Source organism: Dama dama, chromosome 5 (assembly GCF_033118175.1).
Source record: "Dama dama isolate Ldn47 chromosome 5, ASM3311817v1, whole genome shotgun sequence".
In the NCBI taxonomy this organism is placed as follows: Eukaryota; Metazoa; Chordata; class Mammalia; order Artiodactyla; family Cervidae; genus Dama; species Dama dama.
The window spans coordinates 60,014,694-60,041,012 of NC_083685.1; the positions used below are offsets into that span (position 1 = coordinate 60,014,694).

At 41.1% G+C, this 26,319-nt stretch overlaps 1 protein-coding gene across 3 annotated transcripts in view; it reads left to right on the forward strand.

Annotated features, from left to right (window-relative positions):
• Positions 1-26,319, forward strand: part of ARHGAP10 (Rho GTPase activating protein 10) — a 368,778-nt gene that overhangs the window by 320,334 nt on the left and 22,125 nt on the right. For all 3 annotated transcript variants that reach the window (XR_009692905.1, XM_061142466.1, XM_061142467.1), the window contains exon 20: positions 20,909-21,068. Coding sequence is in view for 2 of the 3 variants with exons in the window: in XM_061142466.1 (XP_060998449.1) it covers positions 20,909-21,068 (160 nt within the window). In the remaining variant the exon portion in view is untranslated. The remainder of the gene's footprint in view (positions 1-20,908; positions 21,069-26,319) is intronic.

Below are 26,319 nucleotides of genomic sequence, written 5' to 3' on the forward strand. Positions count from 1 at the left end.
AGCTTGCTGATTTATTCTCTTGCCTCATTTAGTCTCCTGTTGAGTCCCTGTAGTGTATTTTTCAGTTCAGTTATAACTTACTTTTGGTACTTTCTTATCCTTAATGTCTCTTTGTTGAAGTTCTCATTGTATTCATCTGTTCTTCTCCCAAGTTCATTGAGTACCTTCATGACTATTACTTTGAACTCTGGACAGGTAAATTGCTTATCTTTGCTTTCTTTTGTTCTTTTTCTGAAGCTTTGTCTTTTTCTTTAGTTGGAAAATATTCCATTGTCTCTTCATTTTGTCTCATTTTGTGTTTGTTTCTATTACGGACTTTAAAAAAAATGCACAATGTGAAAGTTGTGAGTTTTATTTGGGGCAAAATGAGGACTATAACCTGGGAGACAAAATTTCAGGTAGCTCTGAGAAACTGCTCCAAAGAGGTAGGGGGGAGGGGAGATCAGTATATATGTGATTTCAGTAAGGGGGAGTACATGCAATCAAGCACATATTCTTCTTTTCAGAAGGTTTCCATTAGTCACAAGGAACCATTGTCACCATGAAGGATTTTAGTGCTTTTCTAGATATGAGTAGATACAAGAATTGTGCTCATAAAATCAGCTCCTGAGAATATCTAACTTTCTAAAAACCTGTCCTGTCAGTTTCCCAGAGCATAGAGTGCCTCATTTCTGCTCTCCACACCATGAATTCCTTCCAGGGGATATTGAAAATTCAGCAACTGCAGCAACTCGTGATTTAATCCTTGTAGAGCTGGATGGCAAGTGTCGATTTGTAGTTGACATTATGTGTTAGGTAAATCAGCTCTCTCTCCCTGAATTGAAGGAATGCCCTTATTTAGGAGATTCCCTGTGGGGCTCAGAAGTGTTTTCCTGACTGGCCCACCAGAGCTAGGTACTCAGGGAATATTCACGGTGTGGGCAGCGTGTGCTCTCGTTTGGTGGGACTGTGGCTCCCACTGTGGTGTCTGGTGGATGGGGCTGGCCCCTCAACTGTTAGCACCTTTTCGTATAAAGAGAGACTTTTGTTTGTTTTAATGTCCTCATATATAAGGAAAGTTCATGAGGCTATATGAAGTATATTCTTTGCTATTTCCTATTCAAGGCAGAGGAAACATTTTAAAAGAAGGTTGGGAGTGAGTGAGAAGATTATCATCTGAATTTTGACTAAGCTCTCCAATCCTTCCTTGATGCTAGCTCTAATTTTAAACAGAACTAGACATTCACAGGACTAGTTTTTATTTGTATCTTCTTGGGTAATTAGGTATTCTATGCCTATCTTCTTTTGTACATGATATAGCAGTTTGTTTGTTTAGACAACATAAAAAATATGACTTATAATGAGTTGAAAACAAAATCATCTTGCAAGCCAATTGGCAAGATTTGATATTGTTTTAGAGTAGTTCTTACTTGGGTATCGTTAGGTTGGCACTTTCCCACTTGGATCCCCAATGTGCTAACTGTAGCACATTTTGTTGAACATGTATTATAGTCCTACACTGTGGTAGAGAACATGATGACAATGTAGAGCTTTGTCAGCAAAAATGTGAAAACACAGCTGTTGAAGGGGAGATGGATTAACAATGAAACGGGACCATTTCTCTCCTTTCTTAAAGGAGGGAACCTATCCTGACATGCGTTAGTCTCTAAAATCAGATTAGAACAAATCTGTCTGTAGGAATCAAGAAGGCTTTTGAAAAAGGCTGGGTGGATAATTTAAGCTTAGGTTGTTTGGGCTTGAGTCAGAAGTAGGAATTGGAAATAAATAGTTGTCTGGTAGAGATGTTAAAGCAGGTTTTGGGACTTCTGCAATGATCAGATGTGGAAGGTGAAGGCAGGTCACTAAAACAGTCGTCATCAACAACATTTTAGGCTCATAGGTAAATCTATTCCTTGTGTTTATATTTTAGTCTGGTCCTGAGGCTTTTTTTAGATAAAAATATTTAAACCATCTTCTCATCAAAAGGAAGAAATCTTCTCATTTTGTTAGTGTCATCAGTACATATTGTTACATATAACTGCTTTAGAAAATAGGTTTGGTATAAGTAGTGTATATGAAAACCAGTGGATAGAGAAATATTACATAATGACTAAAATGTTGCGTCTTCCTAGAGAAAGCATGGTGTCATAAATTCTGAACAGTGTATTACAGAACTCAGTTTTCTCCTACTTTGCCTCACAGACATATCCATCCATTCATAGGCTTTTGTACAGGACAGGCAGCACCCACATACTCAAAGACGGTTCTTTTCGGTAGAAGTCGAGGATGGCAGGCTGACAGTCATGGCCGCTAGGTGCTCCCTGCTCTCAGGCCCAGCAGAGTGTCTTAGAGGGTAAATGAGGGGTTTGGGGTTGACGTGTACAACTTCTCTAGTTAAAACAGTCAGCAAGGACCTGCTCTGCAGCACGGGGCTCTGCTCCATACTCTGTAAGAGCTCAAGTGGAGAGAGAATTTGAAAAAGAACAGATACCTGTGTGTGTGCAACTGAATCACTTAGCTGTCCACCTGAAACTCACATGGCATTGTCAATCAACCATGTGTGTGCTCGGTCGTGTCTGCCTCTTAGTGACCCCATGGACTGTAGCCTGCCAGGCTCCTCTGTCCAAGGACTTCTCCAGGAAAGATTACTGGAGCGGGTTGCCATTTCCTTCTCCAGGCAATCTTCCCGACCCAGGATTGAACCTGAGCCTCTTGCATCTCCTGCATTAACAGGCAGATTCATTACCCCTGCGCCACCAGGGAAGCCCATTAATCAACTATACTCCAATATTAAAAAAAAAAAAAAAAATGACCTTCATGAAGACATGCTTTTGTAGTAAATTGTTACTACCCCATCCTCTCTCAAATTGTACCAGGGCCCTTATGTGAGAGAAGAACTGGTGTAAAACCTTGGTAGATGTGCATTTTCAGAGCTATTGGCATTTCCTTGTAGATGTATCTGTTCCGTTTGCATAGAAGGATAACCAACCCAAGTAACTGGTCACAGGTAGATCTTTGTCTTAGGCTTGGTCATCTCGCGATTCTTACCTTTTTTTTTTTTTTTTTTTGCATGACCCTTCCTGGCTGGACCCTGGATAATAACTTCCCGAGGGTCAAGACCTCTTGTCATCTTCTCAGAGCAAAGTCGCAGTTCCGTAGCATGGAATTACCATGTTGTGAAGTTAAATCTAAGATCACGCTTGACTCGGTGACAGTCTGTGTAGACAGATTATGTCTCACTATCGCAGTGATTAGATCAGTGGGTTGGAAAAGGCAGTCGGAATGTCAGGGCTGTGACTGAGTTGTGGCCTGCCCATAAATCCTGCACGCTGCCTCCTCTGCATGGGCGTCTCCCCAGTTGCCTCCCTGAAGCTCAGCCCCCGTCGTGTTAGCGACAAAGCATGAGGCAGCTTCTTATATGACTTCCTCTATAATCTTAACTGTGCTTCTGTGTGGGATGAACATTTCCCCCTTTCTCTGGAGGGGGGAAAAAGGCTTATTGAATGCCTTAAAAAAATACATAGCTGCTTCTGTGGTGAAAATAAGTTCATGGCAGGTAACTTGAATTTATAGAAGAGAGAAGAAGTCTTTCAAGCTTGTCTCCCTGTGGTGTGGGTTTTTTCTTCACTTCTAATAGCTTTTATTTTAATTTCTAGTTCTGAATTCAAGCAGCTGTCACTCTCTTTATAGCCCCCTTTGAAATGCTTACAGCGTAGGAGGTAGCTGGGCTGTCTAAGAAACATCTTTTCAAACCAACCAAAGTATTGTTTATCCTGAATGAAATAGATTTTTTAAGGCTGTCAGGAGTGACTGATTTGAAACATTTCCTTTGGTAGCCAGGAAGATAAGGAGAAATCTTGAAGGGAAAGGTATTATCTCAATGTGGCCAAGTCCAGGTGACTTTGATTGCTCAGAAAACTCTTATGGACCATGATAAAAATTACCAGGTGCCCAGGACTTCCCTGATGGTCTAGTGGTTGAGACTCTGCACTTTGACTGCTGGGTTCCAGGTTCAATTGCTGGGTCAGTGAACTAAGATCCCCAAGCTGTGCAGAGGAGCAAAAGAAAAATTTTACCAGGAGTAAAGAGTGCCATATACAATTACTAACCAAACAAACCTGTGGCCAGTTAGTTTGTACTTACTGAATCCTTCCCAGCTATTGAAGAAAAAAATGACGTGGGGTTGAGTCAACTGTGGAGACTGCTCCTATCACCAGTTGTCTTCTCATTGCCTTTTATGAACCCTGGGTCGCAATTGAGCAGCCTGACTCCTCCTAAATGCTCATTCTACTTCCCATGGCATTCCTGTGTGTCTTCTGAGCCAGTATTTAGAAGTCCAGTGTCACCCTTGGATGGGGGAAAAAAAAATCTTCAAGCCTGTTACAGTGAATTATACATCTAATATTTTGCATGTACTAATATTTGTTCTCTGAACTTAGCAACATGAGTTTTTGAGCTTGAAATGTGATGATGGTCATGGTTTTAGTTTTCTCTTTGGGTCAAAATGGAAATAGTGACTCTAATTCTCTGATTATTATCTTAATTATTTCAAAGGTGGACTCTTAACATTTTTAATACTTACTGTGTTAATAGAATATGTAATTGAAGAGGGTAACACTCGTGCATAGGTACAGATACCATATTATATATATGCCAGCTACTGTTGTTAGCACTATTTGTTAAACTTATGTAATCCTTATAACAATCCTTTAGGTAGTACTGTTATCGGTATTTTATAATTGGGGAAACTGAAACTCAGAGAAGGTTCAGTAGCTTCCTTCAGTCTCCCAGCTGGTGAATGACGATCCCAAGATTGACCAGTCAGATCCCAGAGTCTGGGCTCCTTACCCTCTGCTCAAGTACAAACCCAAGTGTCTCAACACAGGGTCTTCTCTTCTCTGGAGTTTTCCACGACCAATCTTTTCTGAGCTACCATGTGCCTTTCAAGCACTATATTGATTTACTTTTTTAATTTTAAGAATAATTCTTAGTTTTTTCATTAGAAACAGTGGCTAGTTATAAAGAAATCAGAGTGATGGTTTAATGAAAGAGATGGAGAAGAAAGGGCCTAAAGTGAGGATGGTTTTCAACCCAGGATACACTGTTACAAAAATGAACACCCAAGGAAAAGAGGGATGCCCATTTTTATGGGCAAGGAGGAGGGAAAATAGTCATTTTATTTCAGTATTGTGTTTTATCATGATGTTTGTATCCGTTTACGTCAGTGAACAAGTATCTGGTCTTCTGTTAGTAGTAAAGTGAAAAGCCTCCATTCGATTCCATTACTTCAGTCCCTGCCCCCAGGTGCACCTGCAGACCGGATCTGTAACCGCCTGTTAGTACGTCAAGCCATGCCAGAGTGCCACCTCTCAGTTCTGAAGTTATCTAATATCAGCAATTTCAAAAATTTTTTTTTTCATTTAGTGCTTCAAAATAGTAAAGCAATATTAATTTCATGTCATTTCAGCCTATAGTTTCTTAAATCCTTTCAAAGTTGAAATTCCAAATTGGATTGCTAGCCACTGTTATGAGTAGGGTCGTACTGTGTGAAACTGCCCTGCTGTTTGTCTGTGTCAAAAGTGATTGAATAGCAGCAGTTTGACATGGTTCAACCTATAGTTTATTTTTTTCTTCTAGAATCTTTCATATACACATAAGCATGTATATAGTTGTGTCCTTTATTTAAAAAAAGAACCACAGTATATCTGGTGTTGCTTTTCATGCCCATATAAAGAGAGCTCTCTCCTTTTATATTGCTGTGTATTATTCCATGTGTTCTGTTTTGTGGGTGTGCTCCTAGAAGCCTTGTGTTCTACAGCCAAACGCAAGCAGTGTAGGTCCCTTACTAACCACACACAGGCTTCTCACCTTCCAAGTCTCTCTCTCTCTCTCACACACACACACACAAATGTGTCCACAGAAATAATACACATAGTGTGTTTTTGAGTGGCTATAGCAAGTTATAAAACAGAATTTCAGAATCACCTCCTTTCTAACAGGAAAACTATGTGAATAAATGTATAAGCATAGAAATAAATCTGGAAGAATATTAGTCAGCTACGACAGTGGTTATCCTTAGAAAGTGAGAGTCTGATTTTCATCTTTAAATGTACCTATTTCTTTTCTCTTTTCATTATATACATATATAAATGCACATACACACATAAAACATGCATACAGATATGTGTAGTTAAGTTATAACAGTTTCAGCCTAACTGATGTAAGCTGTGCTTACTATTTGGTGTCTTGGGTGTAAGTTGAAGATTTTGAAGTAGAAAACACGAAGCAAAGCGCAAGGAGAAACATATGGAGTCCCACTAGCCTGAGGTGACCTGGAGAAACTTCCTTGGCAGCACATTGAGAATGGGGAGCCCTCCCTGCGTAGTGTTTTCCTGTTGGATTTAATGCGTCTTTCATCTCCCTCCTGGGCTGCTCTCATGGTCTCATTGCCCTAGCATTTTGGGGATCAGTATTACTGGAAATCCCTGGAGAGGGAAATGGCAACCCGCTCCAGTGTTCTTGCCTGGGAAATCCTATGGACAGAGGAGCCTGGCGGGCTACAGTCCATGGGGTCGCAGAAGAGTTGGACACAGTGACTGAGTGCACATATTTGTGGAAATACTTAGACAGCAATGAGTTTTATTGAATGGCAGCATTATGTGTGGTTAAGTTTGGATGTCACCTAACCTGGATTTCGGTCCCTGTCCTCTTCTGCTTGTCTTTTATGACCTAGGCAAATTCCCCTCCAAGCCTCATGAGTTTGGGTTAGTAAACTTCCACATGGCTTTTGCCAAGAACAAATGAGTTAATGGCTGTAAGCACCCAACATTTAGTGCATACTCAAGAATTTTAGCTTACATTTTCCTGAGGACAAATAGAGGGCTTCATATGTACTTTCTGTGTCTTCTGCTTTCCAAGAAAATGTAACTTAGTCATTTATTTTTGGTTATTTTTGTCCAGCTTAGTAAGGAGACTTATTGGTTGCTACTTAAGGTCTTCATCTGGCAATTGATAATTTATATTGTTCAGGGGAAAAGAATGGAAGGGAGGAGAACAGGTAAATAGCTAGGAATCCAACAACCCTCCTTTCTCAGCTGGACTGGAAGGTGTTCCGAGCACAGTGCTCTAAATTTCCTGAGCTGTCAAAATGTCAGGCTTCCTCAGAAGTTTATGGAAGACAGCTTGATTCAGTATCTGATTACTTTTTGGTTCCTAAGGACAATAGTAGATGGTGGTCATATTTTTTGTTTGTTTATATAGGCAGAAATCTCAATCTGTAAATAATGCCTGAGGCTTGTGATTATGATATAAAAATGTTCTCTGCTTTACAGACTAAAGCAATTTGCTTTGACTTCTGTTGACATTGCAACTGAACTGGTCTTACTCACTTTGTAATTGAATTGCTGCAGACTTCCATTGACCTTTGCAAGTAGCAGAGGTGGTTCCTGGAGTGGTAACCTAATGCCTATTAGCTGCTGCTCTAACATTGTAATTGGGTCTGTGTTTTATGTCATGTGATTAGAGCACAGCTGATTCTCTCATCAGCTTTTCCCAGCTTATACTTTTGGCATATCTTAGCCATTTGGTAGCTTTTCAGGCAAGCATTATGTTCCATTTTTAACATCTTCAGGCAGTAGAAAATAAAATCTGCTTTATAATTGTATGGAAATTTCATTACATCTTTTCGTGCCTTAATGTGACAGGAGTTTACTTTTACTCTGATTTGTTTTGTGTGTCGGTGGGGAAGATGCGTCTCTGTGTACTTTTGTCTTTTTGACTTTGGGGACTGAGGGTGGGAGGTTATTCCATTAGAGTCACATTTCGCTTTTTTAGACACTGTTTCAGATAAAGAAATTATATTGCCGCAGTGAATTTTTCTTAGCTAGACCCTGACTGTCATTAATGTGCATGTTATTAAGTTTATCGTGGTTCCCATTGCGGTTTGTTCTGTTCCATGAGGCCAAATGGAATGAGAGGAACTGGGACATCTTGCCCCCTGCCCAGCATGACACTGCATTGACTTGCAGCAGAGCCAAGAATTGGGGTCACTGGGGTTTTAGGAACCTTTCTTTCCACTTGACAGTTAGAGCTGGTCTCTCAGTGCACCTTTCACTGCTGAGAAGTGAAATTAGTGTTCTTTCCTTAATGGACAGTTGGCTGGTTAGTTTCTTATAGTCCCCTCACCTTTCTTTCCCTAATGGAATACTTAGGATAGATTTTCTAATCAGAGAATCCAGACTGTTTTCTCATAGTAGTTGTTTACTACCTGCTGATCTATGGATAGCAAAGGAGAATTCCCTTTGCAGGGGAGGGTTGGATTTGCTCTTTTTAAAGAAATGTATCCCATCATATTAGCAATTATAAAAGTTTAATTTTAAATTCAAACTTTGAGTTTCCTATTCTGTCTTTATTATTCTAATTAGTTTAAGAAAGAAATTGCATGTATGTGCACGTACACATGGAGTTGTGTACAGTTTTGTGTACACATGTATGTGTGTACATGTATGTGCATGTACACATGGAGTTGTATACACTTTTGTGTATACATGCATGTGTGTGTACACTGTTCCAGTTAATTAAAGCTAATGAATAAGATGTAACTCTTTTGGCCTATGTTTTGAGAAGGATAAGAATACCTGGGCTGAAAACTATATCAGCTTAATTTTTGTCTTTCTTTGGACGTCTTTTTCTCTCTGTTGATCTTACCTGTGTAATGCCACTATTGACAGTGTCTCATAAGGCAAGTTCTCTTAATTCCTTGGCCATTTTAGTTGATATGGACTGGCATATGCAAAGCTGTGAAGGCAGTGCTGGGTTTTCTTTGGCTCTTAGGTGTTAATGGAGTCTGGGACCTGATCCTGTCACTTCTCAGTCATGCTGCTCACAGACTGCTCTGCCGTACACTGGACATTCCGTGTTTATGCTGCAGCTTTTAGTTCTAGAAGCTCATAGAACTCCATTGAGGCTCTGGGTGAGTGTTTAAGTAGGTTATGAAGAAACAGGCCTGTTCACTTTTTTCGCCACCAAAGAGTGGACCACTTGATAAAACCAGTCTTAGATAGTCCAGTTAGGTAAGACAGGCTGTTCTTCTATGTTATTGGAATGTACATAGCCTTTTCCCATTTCCCTCAGTCTCACAGTAAATTTGGATATCTGGTCACCCTTGTATCTGCATGTTAGTTGTTACGGTGATGCTAGCACTAAGGACCAGATGCAAAACCAAAATGCTGGACAGAACTGTAATCCTTGCTTTGGAGCAGTAACTGTGCTCCAGCTGCTGCTGTGGAAGTCATGCTCCTTGACTCAGAGATGGAACCCTTGAAGGTTCCATCATTTACAACAGTCTCGCCCAGTAATGTGAAAGCAAGGAGACATTATGCTGTACTTTCAAGACTTAGGTGGGAAGAGTAAGGCCGTGAATGACTCAAGTGTTCTTGAGTGTCCTTGTTAAAAGTAGAGTGATATCCTAGGTGGGTGAGTATTCTGATCCAGTATGATAATTCTATGAGGTCTCATTCCTCATGAGTTAAGTAGTATACTTTGACTTGTATTAACCACATTTCAGGGCTTCTGTGGTGGCCCAGCCGGTAAAGATTCTGCCTGCAAGGTGGGAGACCCAGGTTTGATCCCTGGGTCAGGAAGATCTGCTGGAGAAGGAAATGGCAGCCCACTCCAGTATTCTTGCCTGGAGGAGTCCATGGGCAGAGGAGCCCAGCAGGCTGCAGTCCATGAGGTCCCAAAGAGGCAGACATGACTGAGCAACTAACACACTTTCACAACTGCATTTCGGGGGCTATCACTGCTTGGTGCCTGCTACTCGCCCTGTGGGTGAAGTCACTAAAGGATGAACTGTGGCTACATCCTTTGATGTCTGTCAGCCTTAAAACCCCATCGTCAGTCCACATCCCATCTGTTATACTGGCCTTGTGAAGGTTGACGAGGGGATGTTTTTTTCTTTTTTTCTTTTTTCTTTTCATTTATTTTTATTAGTTGGAGGCTAATTACTTTACAATATTGTAGTGGTTTTTGCCATACATTGACATGAATCAGTCATGGATTTACATGTGTTCCCCATCCCGATCCCCCCTCCTGTCTCTCTCCCCATCCCATCCCTCTGGGTCTTCCCAGTGCACCAGCCCCGAGCACTTGTCTCATGCATCCAACCTGGGCTGGTGATCTGTTTCACCCTTGATAGTATACTTGTTTCAATGCTATTCTCTCAGATCATCCCACCCTCGCCTTCTCCCACAGAGTCTAAAAGTCTGTTCTGTACATCTGTGTCTCTTTTTCTGTTTTGCATATAGGGTTATTGTTACCATCTTTCTAAATTCCATATATATGCAGCAGACAAATGGATAAGGAAGCTATGGTGCATATACACAATGGAATATTACTCAGCCATTAAAAAGAATTCATTTGAATCAGTTCTAATGAAATGGATGAAACTGGAGCCCATTATACAGAGTGAAGTAAGCCAGAAAGATAAAGACCAATACAGTATACTAACGCATATATATATTTTTTTTCTTTGATAGTGCTGGGTCTTCACTGCTCTGCACGGACTTCCTGTGATTGTGGCGAGCGGGGGCTGCTCCTTGCGGCAGTGCCTAGGCTCCTCCTTGCAGTGGCTCCTTTTGTTGCAGAGCGCAGGCTCTGGGTGCATGGGCTTCGTGTGGAGGCACACGGGTTCAGTAGTTGTGGCTCGTGGGCTCTATAGTGGTATTTGTGGTGCTTGGGATTGGCTGTTCTGCAGCGCGTGGGAACCTCCCACACCAGGGCTCAAACCTGTAGCCCCTGCATTGGCAGGCGGACTCCCATCCACTGCGCCACCAGCCAAGTCCTGTTTTCTTTCTACTGTTCATATAGCTGAAGCGTCACACTGGCTCCTAGAAAGAGTTAGCTTTATTTTTGGAGGTCACATCCACATTTGTTCAGCCTTAGGTTTTGTTTACAAGGTCAAGTCCAACCGCGTTTTGAGTAAAGGGGAGGGTTTGGTTTATTCTACTTTACATTAGTCAGTGCAGTTTTAGAAACTAGCTTTTTTTTTTTTAGAATTAGTGTTTATTAAAGAATATCACTTGAACATAATTTCTAGAAACTAGTTTTTGACCTGATGAAATATGGCAACTTAGACTTCATTTTAGCAGAGTAAGAATGATTTAGTCAGAGTATCTGTGAAATGAGTTTGGGAGTACTGTTCCTGATACCAGGCACCCCTCTCCTTTTCAGGACACTGTATGTCCCGTGTGACCTTAGGAGGAAAGACCACTGTGGCTCGAAGGAGATTTTATTGATGTCATAATATCTACCACATGATGGAAACTAGGGCAGCATGACTATTTTCTGCTTAGTTCAAAGGTCGTGTTTTGAACAGGCTTATATAAGTTAGCAAAACAAACAAAACTCTCCTCCTGCAGCATTTCATCATCCCCTCCCAGTTTCAGCCTCTTCGCATTTAGCTTCATTACAGCTGTGTGCTCCTGTGACTTGTACCCAGACATGTCTTTCCTTGGGGATAGCCTTTCCCAGTCTCCTCTGAAGTTGCAGGTGCTGTGTGCTCTTCAACTTCAGACATAAAGACTAAATGTTTGGCACCTGAGTCTTCCTTGGGTGCAGCATTGTGAGAACACACACACCAAATGGACAGAGAAGATGTTGACACTCTAAGCAAGACATTATTGGTTAATATTGGGAAGCCCTGTTTAAAAGACAGAGAATGCAGAATGACAAGAGGATAATTTTGCTGCAAAATGACAGGAGGATGAGTCCATGCACAAGGGGAGAGAGATTTGAGGCATCTATTACCATGTCGGCTTTTCACCCCCTGCTGGGGAAGGAGCGCACCTAGTTTTGGTAGAAGCCACCTGACGGGAGTCTGGCAGCAATACAGTCTGTGGGGTCACAAAGAGTAGGAATTGACTGAGCATGCACACTCACGCATGCACACTCAAAAGTAAAACAGGTTATTTTAGCCTTGAGATTTATTTCTATATACGTAGGTAGTGAATTTTCATATGTCTGATTATATTTTCTAGTTAATTTCCATTGTGATTTTGGAGATTTTTTTCCCCCTACGGAAGTCAAACATACCAATCAATAATAAAAATAGCAGTTAGGAATATTAGTTTTTTACTTTAAGGAATAGCCTGTGTATATTAATTATAGTATACAAGTAATCCTTGTTGAGTGGGTACACTAAAATATAAAATACATCAAATAGATTTTAATCAATTCTAGTTTTTAGGGTTTACTGTGACTGAATTTAACTTGAATATTCAGTCATGATGACCCTTTCACTATCAATATTTAGGAAAATTGCCAATATTTTAAATATGGCATAGAAAATGTTCTGAATCTTCTTTTTTTCCCTAATATTTTAGAGCTTTAAAATTCTTCTTCTTGGTATTATTGTGCCATGTTTCACAAATTTTGATATGAAGTGTCTTTATCATTGAGTTCTAAATCTTTTTAAATTTCAATTACAATTCTCTTTTTAACCATATTTAGTTTAACAGCATATTGAAATAATGAAAATCTATCCTTTTATTAAGTTCTAAATATTTTACAATTTTGGCATGAGAAGAGAGTAGGTATAATTTCATCCTTCAAAATATTTCCTTTTTCTTATAGAATATTTATCCTCTGTTTCTTTCAAAGTATGTATGTACACATGTATGCATGTATAAAACAGAATGCTTGGCATTATTGATTACAGATACCTTTATTTCTCTCTCTTTTTGTCCTGTCTGATAGCATTGTCTGAGAAGAGGATGTTAAAATCTCCAGTTACAGTAGTTGATTTTTAAGCTTTTCTGTACAGTTCTATATGTTGCTTGAGGCATGTTGTTAGGTGTTCATCTCCTTGTTCCGTGATCTTTCCCTTTATCAATGTAAAATGACCCTCTTTGTGTTTCGTGTAGTTTACTAAGGTCATTAACTTTATTTTGATTTATATTTGCCTAGTATCGCTTTTTTATTTTCAACCTTTGTCTTTTTGCTTTAAGTGTCTTGTAGTCAACATATTATTGGATTTAAAAAATACATTGGAGAATCACTGCCTTTTAATTTGTGAGTTTAATGCATTTATATATATAATATACTGCAGTTACAATTATGTTAGGATTTCTGTGATTTTATAATTTTTACTTAATTATTTTTGATACCTTTTGGTTTTTAATTTTTTTCCTTTCCTCTTTTCTCTCTACTAAAGCAAGAGTTCTTCTGCTGTTTCCACTAATGTATGTTCTGTCTTTGTTTCTAAAGTAGCTTTGGGATATAATCTCAAATGAGATATAATCTCATTTATAATCTCATTTATCTATTGGCTTCTTAAACTCGATGGCTGAGATGGTAAAGAATCTGCCCGCAATGCAGGAGACCCGGATTCAATCCCTGGGTTGGGAGATCCTCTTGAGAAGGGAATGGCTATGCACTCCAGTATTCTTACCTGGAGAATTCCATGGACAGAGGAACCTGGCGGACTACAGTCCATGGTCTCAAACAGTTGGGCATGACTGAGCAACTTTCACTTTTCTTAAACTCAACCATGTTTCTCTCTCCATCTCTAATAAGACAAATAACTAATGAACTCTACATTTCCTTTCTGGGCTGCCCACCCCCATCATGTTGATATGATTCTAGGTTCTGGGTCAATTTGGTTATTTTTTCTTTTTTCTTTTATCTTAAAGTTTTCAGAAGACAGCAGTAGACATTGAAAATCTCATAGTGCTTCGTTTATTTAAATATTTGAAAATTGTCTTTTAAGAGTATTATTGCTATAGTTTTTTATGTGCCAAATTTTGGGTGTTTGTATGTCTAATATGTTTATTATGCCCTCGCATTTGAATGGCAGTTTGAGTATAAATTCTCCTTCAGTACTTAAAAAATATTGTTGTGAATTCAGTTTTACTGTTGAGAACTCTGATGTCATTCTGGGTCTTTTTTAAAAATATCTTCCCTGTCAGGATGCTTTTTATTTTCTTCTCGGTATTTGATATTCTCAGATTCCTCAATAACGTATTTTATGAGCACCATTTTCTTTATTTCTCTGTTTGGTACTCTGAGTCCTTTATTAAATAGATTGAAGTCTTTCGAGGTCTTTCAGATTCTTTAATTTGGAGGAATTGGTCATTATTTCTTTAAATATTTCTTCTTCTCAATGTAGTTCTTTTTCTGGGATCTGAATGTTGGCAGTTTCGCTTCTCTTTTATGTTACAGATCTCTAAATTGCTGAATTTTTGTTGAGTTTACTATCCTAGCTTTCTTTGTGTTCTTAGAAATTGTAGGTATAAGCCCATTGTGAAGGAGGGTTTTGTGTGTGTACCTGTGCTTAGGATGGTTTGGAGTCTCCTTCTCTTCCTTCTTTCTTTTTCCTGTTCCATTTCTGGCTTCGCCTTTATCAGGGTCTCCAGGTTGAACCTGGTGCTTTGGTTCAGAACCAGCTGTTATTCCTGTACACAACTCTCATTCCGGGAGGGGAGCAGACAAGCTTATCAAATCCATTTCACAGGCAAGTAGGGCACTTGATCATAGATTTTTGGCCTTCATTTAGTGTGGTGCCTCCCAACCCCTAATTCTACACTGGGGAGCCTGGTTCTACCCCGAATCATGCCTGGTATATTGTAGGTATGTTGGTCTAAGGACACCACAGGATTGAAACATCTACTGGCTTTGCTGGTTTTGCTGGGTCCTGGAGCCAGTAGACTTCTGGCTTGAGCTCCCACTGACTTCTGAAACTATTTTCTTTTTATTTCTGTTTCACAGAAATGTGAAGCAAATTTTCGAGTACAAGTTTATTTTTAAAAAATAAAAAAGAAATCATTTCATATTTGTTGTTTTGGCTATATGTGGGAAAAAATGGGTTTCCTTTTAAAATTTCATTGCCTTCTTGACTGAAAATTTCCTGACTGATCTTTATTGTTAAAGTGTTACTGTTGCTATAAGTACACTTACTTTGTTCTCAATAAATCTTTGATTCTCGTGACTAGGTGCTTGATATTTAGGAGCATCTAAGTTTACTCTGATCTGTATTGTAAAAGTGTTAACTGTGTTGTAGTAAGTACAGTTACTTTGTTCTCAATAAATCTTTCTTTGATTCTTGTGACTAGCTGCTCAATATTTAGGAGCATCCAAGTTTATTCTGATCTGATGGAAGGGGTATTTATGTGCCAGGGGAACTATGGAGGGAATCTGCTGTTGTCTTCCATTTAACCAAATGTGTAACTGTGGGGTTTGTCAAGAGTTAAGTTCAACTAATACGTTAGCTCTTTTCTTTCTTTCTTTTTTTTTTTTTTTGCTTTCTTTCTTTCCTCTTTTCTGTCCATTTTCCTTTTCTTTCTTACTTCTGCTAATTCATCAGCCAGGATGTTTGAGAGTGGGGACATGGACCAGCCTTACTAGTGCAGATAGCCTGTCTCTGAAGAATAACAGAAACCATCTACAGTTTCAGCTCATACCCAAACTTTCTAGGCTAAGTAGAAAACAGCTGGAAAGGGATTCAAAGGGAACCATCTCTGACTTCTTAACAATTAGGAAGTGTATTTGAGAGGCGGACAAAGAAGAAATGAAGAAAATGGGAAGGATAACTCTGAGCCTCTTTCCCTCCAACAATGCAACAGCAGTTCTGTTTAAATGAAATTAGCAGAAGATGAGTGGAGAGTTTCACCTTATCACCATCAGAACAAGAAAGTTCAACTGACTAAAGTTGATCAGTATATTAAAATATAGGAGATAAACATCCTCTGTGTTGTTGACTGTGGTAGAATTATAGAGTTCTTCTTCCCTCCTCCTGCTCGGTTCTCTGCCAGTCATTGAAGATTGTTTTAGTTGCTCATGAGAACAAAGCACTTATGCACGTGCTCAGGGTGATAAAGAAATCAGAATAAGTAATGAATCTATTGGGTTGGCCAAAAAGTTTGTTCGAGTTTTTCCAGAAGCTGTAACAGAGAAACTCAAATGAACTTTTTGGCCATCCCAGTAGCTGACATGAAAGGCATGTCTTCATGAATATTTTTTTGGTCCATTTTTAAATGCGAGTCTATGTCTAGGGGGAAGTCCTAAATACTTACAACACTTCTCTCTCTTTACCAGAATAACAGCAATAAACACCACCACCACCAATAAGGAGAAGCCTGCTCCTTACTCTAAAGTTCCTCCAGGGTTCTCTTCCATTTTTACATCTTCTCCTTTGCTCTCTCCATCCAATGCCATGACTTCAACTCTACCCAGATCCCTCTCACATCAGTGAAACTGTCTCAGACCTCTCTCCAGGGCTCTGGAGCTGTTTAACCAGATCCCCTGGATCTTTTACTAATCCCTCAAACCTAACATGTCTACATCTGGTTTTATTTATGTCCCACACCCAACTCACTTGCTCCTTGCTTTTCATTCCCTATTTCAATGGATAATTCTACATTCACCCAGTTATCTAAGGCAAGAACTTGAGGGTAGTGAGCCTTGTACAGCTTGTCCTCTACATATGAATGAGTTGTGTTCTGAGAACACATTTTTAAGTCCAACAAAGTTAGCCTAGGTACTTAACCAACACAATCAGCTATATAGTACAGTGATGTAATAGGTTTATCATAACTTTCACACAAATAACACATTAAAAAATAAACACAAAAAGTAAACCATTTTTAATCTTACAGTAGAGTACCTTGGAAAGTACAGTAGTACAGTACAAGAGCTGGCATACAGGGGCTGGCATCAAGAAGCATTACGGACTAGGGGAGGGAGAGGAGGTGGGAGATGGTGCAGCTGAAGGACTGTCAGCAATAAGAGACAGAGGGCAAGCTGCAGTCTCACTCAGGCCTGACGTTGATGGAACTCACATTTGCATCTTTGACAATTCACACCTTGAAGGGTCGTATGTCCGGGACTTACTGTATGTAAGCAGAACCTCAGCAAATTGAAGAAAGAGGATGACTGATATCTGTGGCTTGAAAAGGGAGAGGATAATCCTCAGAAACTGTGTGCAGATTTTATAATAGGACTACTTTGAGGTTTGTAGGTTTTTTCCCTTGTTACTTCCTGGAGGTATTGGCTTTGCAATATCATGATCTCTTCTCTGGCAGTGAGTCCACAGTCAGTATTTCCTGAAGCCTCCTGATTTGCCTCGCACTGCCTTGTGTTCCGTAAGGGTTACCGAGATGAGAGGCGGTCTCCACCCTCAGAAGACGTGTAACAGTGGCAGGGAACTAAAACCAGGTCGTGGAAGCATTGACAGTGCAGTGTAAACTTGACTGCGGCTTGCTGTTGTGAGAGAGGAGAGAACAGGCAAAAAACGTGGTTGGCAAGAGCTTATGGAGAAGGTGGGGATTAATCTGGGGGTTGTGAGGAAGTCATTCTCTCTTCTAGTTGCTGGTGGTTCTAGTGCCTTTCTCATCTTGGAGTCTGTTGCTAACGAAAGCCCTTCAGCACCATTCTGGTTCACGTGCCCAGCTCAGCCTGGTTGCTCGTAGGTGACATGTCTGTCTGGAGATGCCTGTTGACGGATAGCACCTAAGCAAAGAAGTGGTGTGACACTCTGCAGAAATGCAAGGTGAAAAATGATGAGGGTGTCTGACCTTAATTCTCAAGTACAAGTGAGCTTCACAGGATTTAAAGTCTTTACTCCTGATATTGTCGAACACAGAATTTTTTAAAGCTTTATCATTTTCCTACTGTTAATAGTTACAAAGAAGTCATTTGGTGTTGGTAAACTAAAGTTTTAGAATATTTAACTTTTCATGCCTGATATTAACGTTTCCTCAAATTCAGTGATTCTTAAGTAGAAAAGCTCTTTCCTAAACAGTGAGAAAGAAGGGAATTTTGAGGGAGCTCTTTGATCAGTTTGTGCACGCCTATGCCCTTGTATCAGTATTTTTTTTTTTTTTTTTTTCACTTGAGGGTTCAGATTGCCACCATTTGGCCAGAAGGAAGGGAGAAATTCTCTTACTGACGTTGTGATTTAATATGTTGGGTGACAGTTTGTGCTGGGTCAGTCTGCTTGGGGACAGAATCACAGGCGCTGGTGATGAGCTAGTGTCTGTGGTTGTGCGAACATTTCAGGCATGTACCTTTTGGAAGGAACTTGGGACCTTGGGCTCCACTTCCTCAAGCTCCTTCTCATTGTCAGCTTTCTCCTTGTAGGAATGAGGCAGGGAGTAACAGGCCCGCTTACTACTTTCGCTGGGTCAGGCCCTGCCCTGGAGACAGGGCCCGTGGCCCAGAGAGCAGAGGGCCAGCACCCAGCCTCCTGCCGCCAGGAAGCTGCTGGCATGTGACCCACTGTGGAGGTTACCCCGTCCTACTGCAGATCTGGTCCCCGTTTGCACCTTCTAGCCAAACCCCGAATTAGCAGCTGTCATGCCAGAAAACATTTCAGAGTTTGCTTTAGACTCTGTGCTGTGGTTACACAAGAGGCCGTCCTAATTTTAAAGGGAGTGGTTGCCCAGGATGACTGAGTGTTACCCGGAAGGGCCGGGGAAAAGCTGGAGCTCCAGGTCTCATTTGCAGAGAACTGGGTGGATGGAGCTCTCCGGGCACAGAGGGAGAAGCAGCCTTTGTTGCAGAGTGGACTGTTTGCCAGAACGAAAATAACCCAAAAGGAAATCACAGAAATCTAGCAGTGGGTTTCAGTTCATTTGCCTGAAAATGAGCCCTTCTCTTCGGGGCCGAATTATCCCAATTAGCTAAATGTGTTTGTGGTGAAGGGCTGTAGGAAAAGGAAGTTCACTGGAAGAGGAAGCGTATGGTATTCTGGTTTTTTAAGAAAAATTTTATTGGGGTATAGTAGCTTTACATTGTTGTTAGTTTCTGTTGTACAGCAAAGCAAGATGCTGTCCATATATCCCCTCCCTCTTTTTTTGGATTTCCTTCCCAGTTAGGTCTTCACAGAGTGTTGAGTAGGATTCCCTGGGCTATACAGTAGGTTCTCTTTAATTATCTATTTTATACATAGTATCAGTAATGTACATAGATCTCCCAATTCATCCCCCTCCTCCCTCCCCCTCGGTATCCATATACTTACTCTCTATGTCCATGCAGTATTCTGGACTGTGTGTTCGTGAATGAGGGGAGAGAACAAGGCTTTTATAGAGAGACTTTGCTCAGGGAGAAGACCTGCCCACAGAGATCACGTTCACCTCTTGCTCATTGTATCTCCTTCCCCAACCATGCGTTTAAGAAAGAAAAAAACTCAGAAAACTCTCCCTCTCTGGAGTCTTCTGCATGGGACCATTCATCCTGCTCAGTGCTTCCTTAAGGGGTCCCTTCTTCCAGCCATCACCATCTCTGATTCCTTCTTGCCTGAATTCTGCTGTTCCAGATCTTCACTCCTCAGATCCTTTTAGCCTTAGTTGTAAGCTGGGTCAGAGTTAAGTAAAAATTTTTTACACAGTCAGTTTTCAAGGTTAGTATTTTGGGAGTGAGCCTAATCAGAGGCCAGGGATTTTGCTTGTGCTGCATGATGAGTAGAGCTGAAGTCTGTGTAAGATGCTTTTCTGAGAGTGGGTTCATACATCCTCGATTTCTGGGACTTAGGCCTGAGGAGGAAGGAAGCTTTAATCAGCTGGAAGCTGTTTGTGGCTAGGGTGTGACCTTCCACATTGCGTGTCATCTGCTGCCATGGCAGTTTGTTGAGCAACTCTCGTGACCCATTATTTATAAACATCAAAGCCAAGTCATTGCCGTCTTAATAGAAAGTTGCTGCCTCTGGAAGGCACCCTTGAGCGGTTACGATTTAATGGGGTCCATGACTTTGGCCAAAGGGGTCAAGCTGTGATGTGGGCTGACAGTACCATGGAGGTGAGGAGACCAGTTGAGAGAGACAGAAGCTTTTCTGAGCTCCTCCCGACCTTCTGCATTTTCTACCCAAGCTCATAATGTGTACAAATGATACTAGACGTATTTTACCAAATGGTCCTCTGTGAGTGAGAAAATCATGGAACCCATTAAAGAAATGCTTCTTCTATTTGAGCATTGCTTCATCTCCTGGGGCTTCCCTGGTCTGGTGGTCGAGTGGTTAAGAATCCGCCTGCCAATGCAGGAGATAGGGTTTGATCCCTGGTCTGGAGGAGCCCATGTTCTGCAGAGCCACTAAGCCTGAGCATCACGACTCTTGAGCCTGTGCTCCAGAGCCCAGGAGCTGCAACTGCTGAAGCACCTGGAGCCAGCGCTTCACAGCCAGAGAAGCCGCCTCAGCGAGGAGCCCATGAATGAAGAGGCGTTCCGCTTTCTGCAGCTCGAGAAAGCCTGTGTGTAGCAACAAAGACTCAGTGCAGCCAAATAAATAAATAAATCTTTAAAAAAAAAAAAAAAAAAAAAAGTCATCCCCTGCAGTCACTGCCTGGGCCTGGTTCTTATAGAACATCTTCATGTTAACCAGCAAATGGAAGTTTCTCCTTGTCCACGATTTAATCAGTTGGGCTGTTAAATTGTAATCTAAGATTTCAGCTCAGAAAACAAGGTCCCTTGCAAGTTGTTGAATTTATGTGGTGAGTGGTGATTGGCAGTAGCTTGAAGAGTCATCATGTGGCTGAAAAGAAAGAGGCTGGACCCGGCAGGGCTGGTGCACTGCTCTGGACTGCTCTTGAGGTTATCGCTGATTTATGACTGTGCTCCTTAGAGACCAGGAAGTCATTGTGGCCGCCATTAAGGCTTTCATCTTCCGTCTTGATCTGATTTTGATTATTGCTTTTTTTTTTTTTCTTGTGGGGGAAACACTCCTCATTTTGTATTATCTATGATTTATTTTAAGCATCTTTGGTTTAAAAACAAAAAACAAAGAAAATCCCTGAAGACAGGGCACCAAAATCCTCTCAGACTGCATTGTAAACGTAATTTTGGTTATAATTGGATCGACTCATCAAGTGAGAGCATGTAGTTATTAATGGAGTTGTTTTTTCCTCCTCTGAGCTTTTGTTTGATGCCTTTTTCTCCTCCCTAGGTGACCGTCCCAGTCTTCCTAAGGAGGACACCCCTCCCAGCAGCCTGGACTCACTTTCCTCACCATCTCCCACGACTGCCACTGCCCTTGGGCCCCCTGGACCAGACAGGAACCATCTGCTTGCGGATGGGGGCAGCTGTGGGGACTGGGCATCCACCGCGTGAGTAGCTGTGCTCTTCTGTTTGGTGCTGAGGGAAGGGGGGCAGTGATTTTTATTTTGAAGTTTTATGTGCCAGGTCAGTCCTATAGCCTTAAATCTCAGGACCCTTGTTCTCTTAATCTGCGGGGATGCCAAAGAGAAGAGGGTCCATAAGCCAAAGGGCATAGGGTCTGTGTGTTTCCAGTATGGAAGGGGTGGGTGGATGCTATTTCAAATCTGTTTTAAGTTCAGTTTGTGGAAGTTTGGGATTGCACAAAGGAAGTTTGTTATTGTCCTGCTCGGGAGGTTTTTTCATTCGTTACCGCAAACTTTTAGGAAGACGAAAATGCTTGCCTTGTGATCAGTAGACTTTTAGTTTTCTATAGGATGATATCTTAAAGATAGGAATTTTTATGAGCTTCATGCTAATGTCTTACTCTGTTTACTCTGTGTGATCGCGTATAATCAACAATTGATGGATGAAATATCTGATTTTGTCTTCTCAGTTTGGTTTAGTGCCAGGCATATGCAGATGCTCATGTGTATTAGGGCAAACAATTCCAGTACAAACAAAATACCACACACGGCCCTGGTTTGACCACTTGAGGGTGTGTCTTTCTCTGCTTCCTGAAGTTGTGGAGTAAATGCAGATCGGTGGTGGTGTGAAACATCAGATTTCAAACAAATGCTCAGAGAGGGGAAAATAAAACAACTCCACCAATAATTACATGACATTACTTGATTAGTCAATCAAGTGGCATCCAAAAATACATCTGTAATTCAACCTGAGAGTATCTGGGTGTCCTGCCTTTAAAGTTAAAAAAATTTTTTAAAAAAATCAAAGTTGCTTAAAATAAGTCATAGATAATGATGTCATTTGACCCTAGCTGAGCATTCTTGGGACTTTAAATGGAATTGAAAACTATTCCTCACAGTACTTGGCTTTTTATAGTTACTGCTGGATTCACATGAAATCATTATGAACTTATTAAGTATTAAAAGAGGCAGGGACAAATCTGGTGTGTTATCCTAAAATTTGGGGGTGACCTGAAGACTTTGAAAATCTAACTGAAAATCCAGGTGGAACTCAAAATATGGGTACACATTCTCCAGAGGAGTTTCCACCCCCCCCCCGCCAAGATCATCACATATGTATATATATTTAAATGCTAAAGACTGTGTTGTGGGTTTAAATTACATGTTACTCAAATGGGCCTATCATTTTTACTACTCTCTTTTAAAAGTAAGAATAATTTTTCACTTTTGTGCTACAAGCAAAAGAGACAGTGGCCGCATAGGAACCCAGAATCTGTAACGCAGGGCACTCTAGCGGTGGGACTTGGGGTGTGTTAGTGTGTGTGTGTGTGTGTTTTAAAGCACAAACCAGGCCTGCAGTCTTGCCAGTAACCGCTCAGTCCGTGGACAGCAGTGTGGTCAGTCCTTCCGTGTGCTTCTGTGGAGAAGTAGCATTCTGAGCCACGTTGCAGCCCTCGCTCAGTTCATAGCACGTCCACTGCTGAAACATGAAAACCTTGATATTTTTGGCTGTCGATCAAATGCGGAGCGAATCCCTCAGCTTCTTATTCATACAGATTAAAAAAAAAAAAAAAAAACTTTAGTCTTTATTTATCGGCTTTATGTCTCAGGCCAGGCCATGCTCGGCATGTGGGATCTTAGTTCCCCAACCTTTGCTCCGAGCATAGGGAGCACAGAGTCTTAACCCTGGACCAGCAGGGAAGTCCCCATATGCATCTTAAAGTGTCACAGGAAGTAACTCCAAGCTTGAGAGTCCCAAAAAGAACAGGGCAAAATAAGTAGTTGAATCCAGTCTGGAAAGGAGATTTTTGTTATAATAGACACTTCCTGCTATTTGAAGAACTTGATCTTTTCCCCTGGGCACTGGACAAAACTCATCTCTCTCTTATGAATGTAGAATGTTTCCTGTGTATCTTTTAAAGGATTTACTTGTAAGCATGTTTCAGTCTAGATTTCTCATTAAGTTGGGGAGTGCTTCTCCTATTTGAGCCCAATGAGGATCCTCTGCAGGACTTCTGAAGCCCACAGTGCTGGACGCGCCCCACCCCACCCCCCCACCCCCAAGAGTGATGCTTAGGGTTAGAGGGGAGCCGGAAAATGTGTATTTCTGATATATTTCCTGATGGTGCTGGCAAACTGTGATATAACCTCCTGCCTGCCCCTCCCCCCATGGTTCTAGGCACATGTGTGTGGCTCTCAGGACTGTGTATGTGCTCTTTTCAAGCAGCCCCTGGGTGCTCACTGCAAATGTTGATTCCCTCTGCCTGAAATGTCTCCCTTTCTTTTTGCTCAAGACAATCCTGACCTGTCTTCAGGGTGTAATTTAGTTTTCACTTTTGGGAAGCCTTCTCGAGTATTCTGGTCTACTGGAGGGTTCAGAATTATACCTTTCTCCGTCTCTGCCCAATACTTGATGTTAGGAAATGATTCCCTAGTTAATGTTGTTGTTCAGTTGCTAAGTCATGTCCGACTCTTTGTGACACCATGGACGTCATGCACACCAGGCTCCTCTGCCCTCCACTGTTTCCCAGAGTTTGCTCAGATTCATGTCCATTTCTCCTTTTGCCTTCAGTCTTTTCCCAGCATCAGGATCTTTTCCAATGAGTCAGTTTTTTTAATCAGGTGGCCAAGTGTTGGAGCTTTAGCGTCAGCAACAGTCCTTCCAAAAAATATTCAGGATTTATTTCCTTAAGGATTGACTGGTTTGATCTCCTTGCAGTTCAATGGACTCTCCAGGGTCTTCTGCAGCCCACAGTTCAAAAGCATCAATTCTTTAGTGTTCTGCCTCCTTTGTGGTCCATCTCTCACATCCACACATGACTACTAGAAAAACCGTGGCTTTGACTATGTAGATCTTGGTTGGCAAACTGATGTCTCTACTTTTAAATATGCTGTCTGTTTGTCATAGCCTTTCTTCCAAGGAGCAAGTGTCTTTTTATTTCATGGCTGCAGTCACCATCAGCAGTGATTTTGGAGCCCAACAAAATACAGTCTGTCACTGCTTCCACTTTTTCCCCACCTATTTACCATGAAGTGATGGGACCAGATGCCATGACCTTAGTTTTTTTTAATGTTGAGTATTAAGCCAGCTTTTTCACTATCCACTTCCACCCTTATCAGGAGGCCCTAAAGTTCCTCTTCACTTGCTGCCATTAGAGTGGTTTCTGCCATTTTGCATTATTTACTCTGCATAGAAGTTAAATAAGCAGGGTGACAATATACAGCCTTGTCATACTCCTTTTCCAGTTTTGAACCAGTCAGTTTTTCCATGTCCAGTTCTAACTGTTGCTTCTTGACCTACATATGGGTTTCTCAGGAGGCAGGTAAGGTGGTCTGGGATTCCTGCCTCTTTAAGAATTTTCCACAGTTTGTTTTGATCCACACAGTCAAAGGCTTTTGAATAGTCAATGAAGCAGAAGTAGATATTTTTCTGAAATTCCCTTGCTTTCTCTGTGATCTGGTGGATGTTGGCAGTTTGATCTCTGGTTCCTCTGCCTTTTCTAAATCCAGCTTGAACATATGTAAGTTCTCAGTTCATGTACTGTTGAAGCCTAGGTTGAAGGACTTTGAGCATTACGTTGCTACCATGTGAAATGAGAGCAATTGTGTGGAAGTTTGAACATTCTTTGGCATTGCCCTTCTTTGGAATTGGAATGAAAACTGACCTTTTCCAGTCTTATGACCACTGCTGAGTTTTCCAAATTTGCTGGCATATTGAGTGCAGCACATTAATAGCATTGTCTTTTAGGATTTGAAATAGCTCAGCTGGAATTCCATCACCTCCACTAGCTTTATTCATAGTAATGCTTCCTGAAGCCCATTTGACTTCACACTCCAGGATATCCAGCTCTAGGTGAGTGACCACACCATCGTGGTTATCTGGGTCATTAAGACCTTTCTTGTATAGTTCTTCTGTATATTCTTGTCACCTCTTGTTAATGTCTCCTGCTTCTGTTAGATCCTTACCGTTTCTGTCCTTCATCATGCCCATCCTTGCACGAAGTGTTCTCTTGATAGTTCTCCTGTTAACCCTTAACTTTCCTTGTTGTCTGATAGTAGTATGTGTGTGTGTCTGCATCAGTATCTCCATCCGCCTGCCTGCTTATTTGTCTCACTCAGTTCCAGCTGCTGTAACAAAACTACTTTGATTGAGTGGTTTTATGAACAGCAGGAGCTCAATTCCCACGGTTTTGGAGGCTGGAAGTCCAAGTTCAGGGTATCAGCTGGCTGGGTCCCAGTGGGAGACTGCTTCCGGCGAGCAGACCGCTCAGTTATCCTGTAACTCATGTGATGGAGAGCAGAGAACAGCAACAGATTCTTGTGGGTCTTAGAGGGACACTGATCCCTTTCAGGAGGATTCTACTGTCATCTCATCCTAATTTCCTCCTAGAGGCCCCAACTCCTAATGCCATCTCATTTTAGGGAGCAGGGTTTCAACATGTAAATTTTGAGGGGACACAGACATCAGGCTCATAATACTGTCCAGTCTTTCCCTCACTCCAAGAGCAATCATAAAATTCTCGATAGTAGAAATTGGGTCTGAGAACTTTTTAGTGATAATTTGTGCACGTGCTTGGTTGTGTCTAACTCTCGACAATCCATCGGACTGCCCACCAGGCTCTTCCATCCATAGGATTTTTTAGGCAAGGATACTGGAATGGGTAGCCATTCCCCACACCAGGAGATCTTCCTGGCCCAGGGCTCAAACCCAGGTCTCCTGCATTGCAGGCAGATTCTTTACTGTCTGAGCCTCCAGGGAAGCCCAAGTAATATTGAGATAGTTATTAATAGACATTTTATTTTCCATTTTAATTACTTCATATTTATAAAGATGTTTTCCTTGTGTCAGTTTCACTTCTTTCTCTATATCTTTGAATGTCTCTCAGGCAAATGTTTGATTTGGTTTCCATCTTCTTTCTTCCTTATAAAGATTTAAAACTCTTCCTCTGGGAATTCAGCAGAATTCATCTTACCATTTTCTCTTTGTGTAGCATTTTTCTTCATTTTCTTAGCATTTATAAATTTAGTTTTTGTATGTATGTGCTTTCCTTTTCATTTCTTTAAAAAATTACCTATATGTACTAGCTGTACAGTATCAGTTATAGTAGGATCTGAGTAAATTTGATGATTAAAATCCCTTTTAATAAAACCAAAGCTGTGGTGGGGCCATTAAAACTCTACTCAGAGCCTGAAAGAGGAGGCACAGCCTGGTCTGCCTGGTTTTAATCTAGAGCGA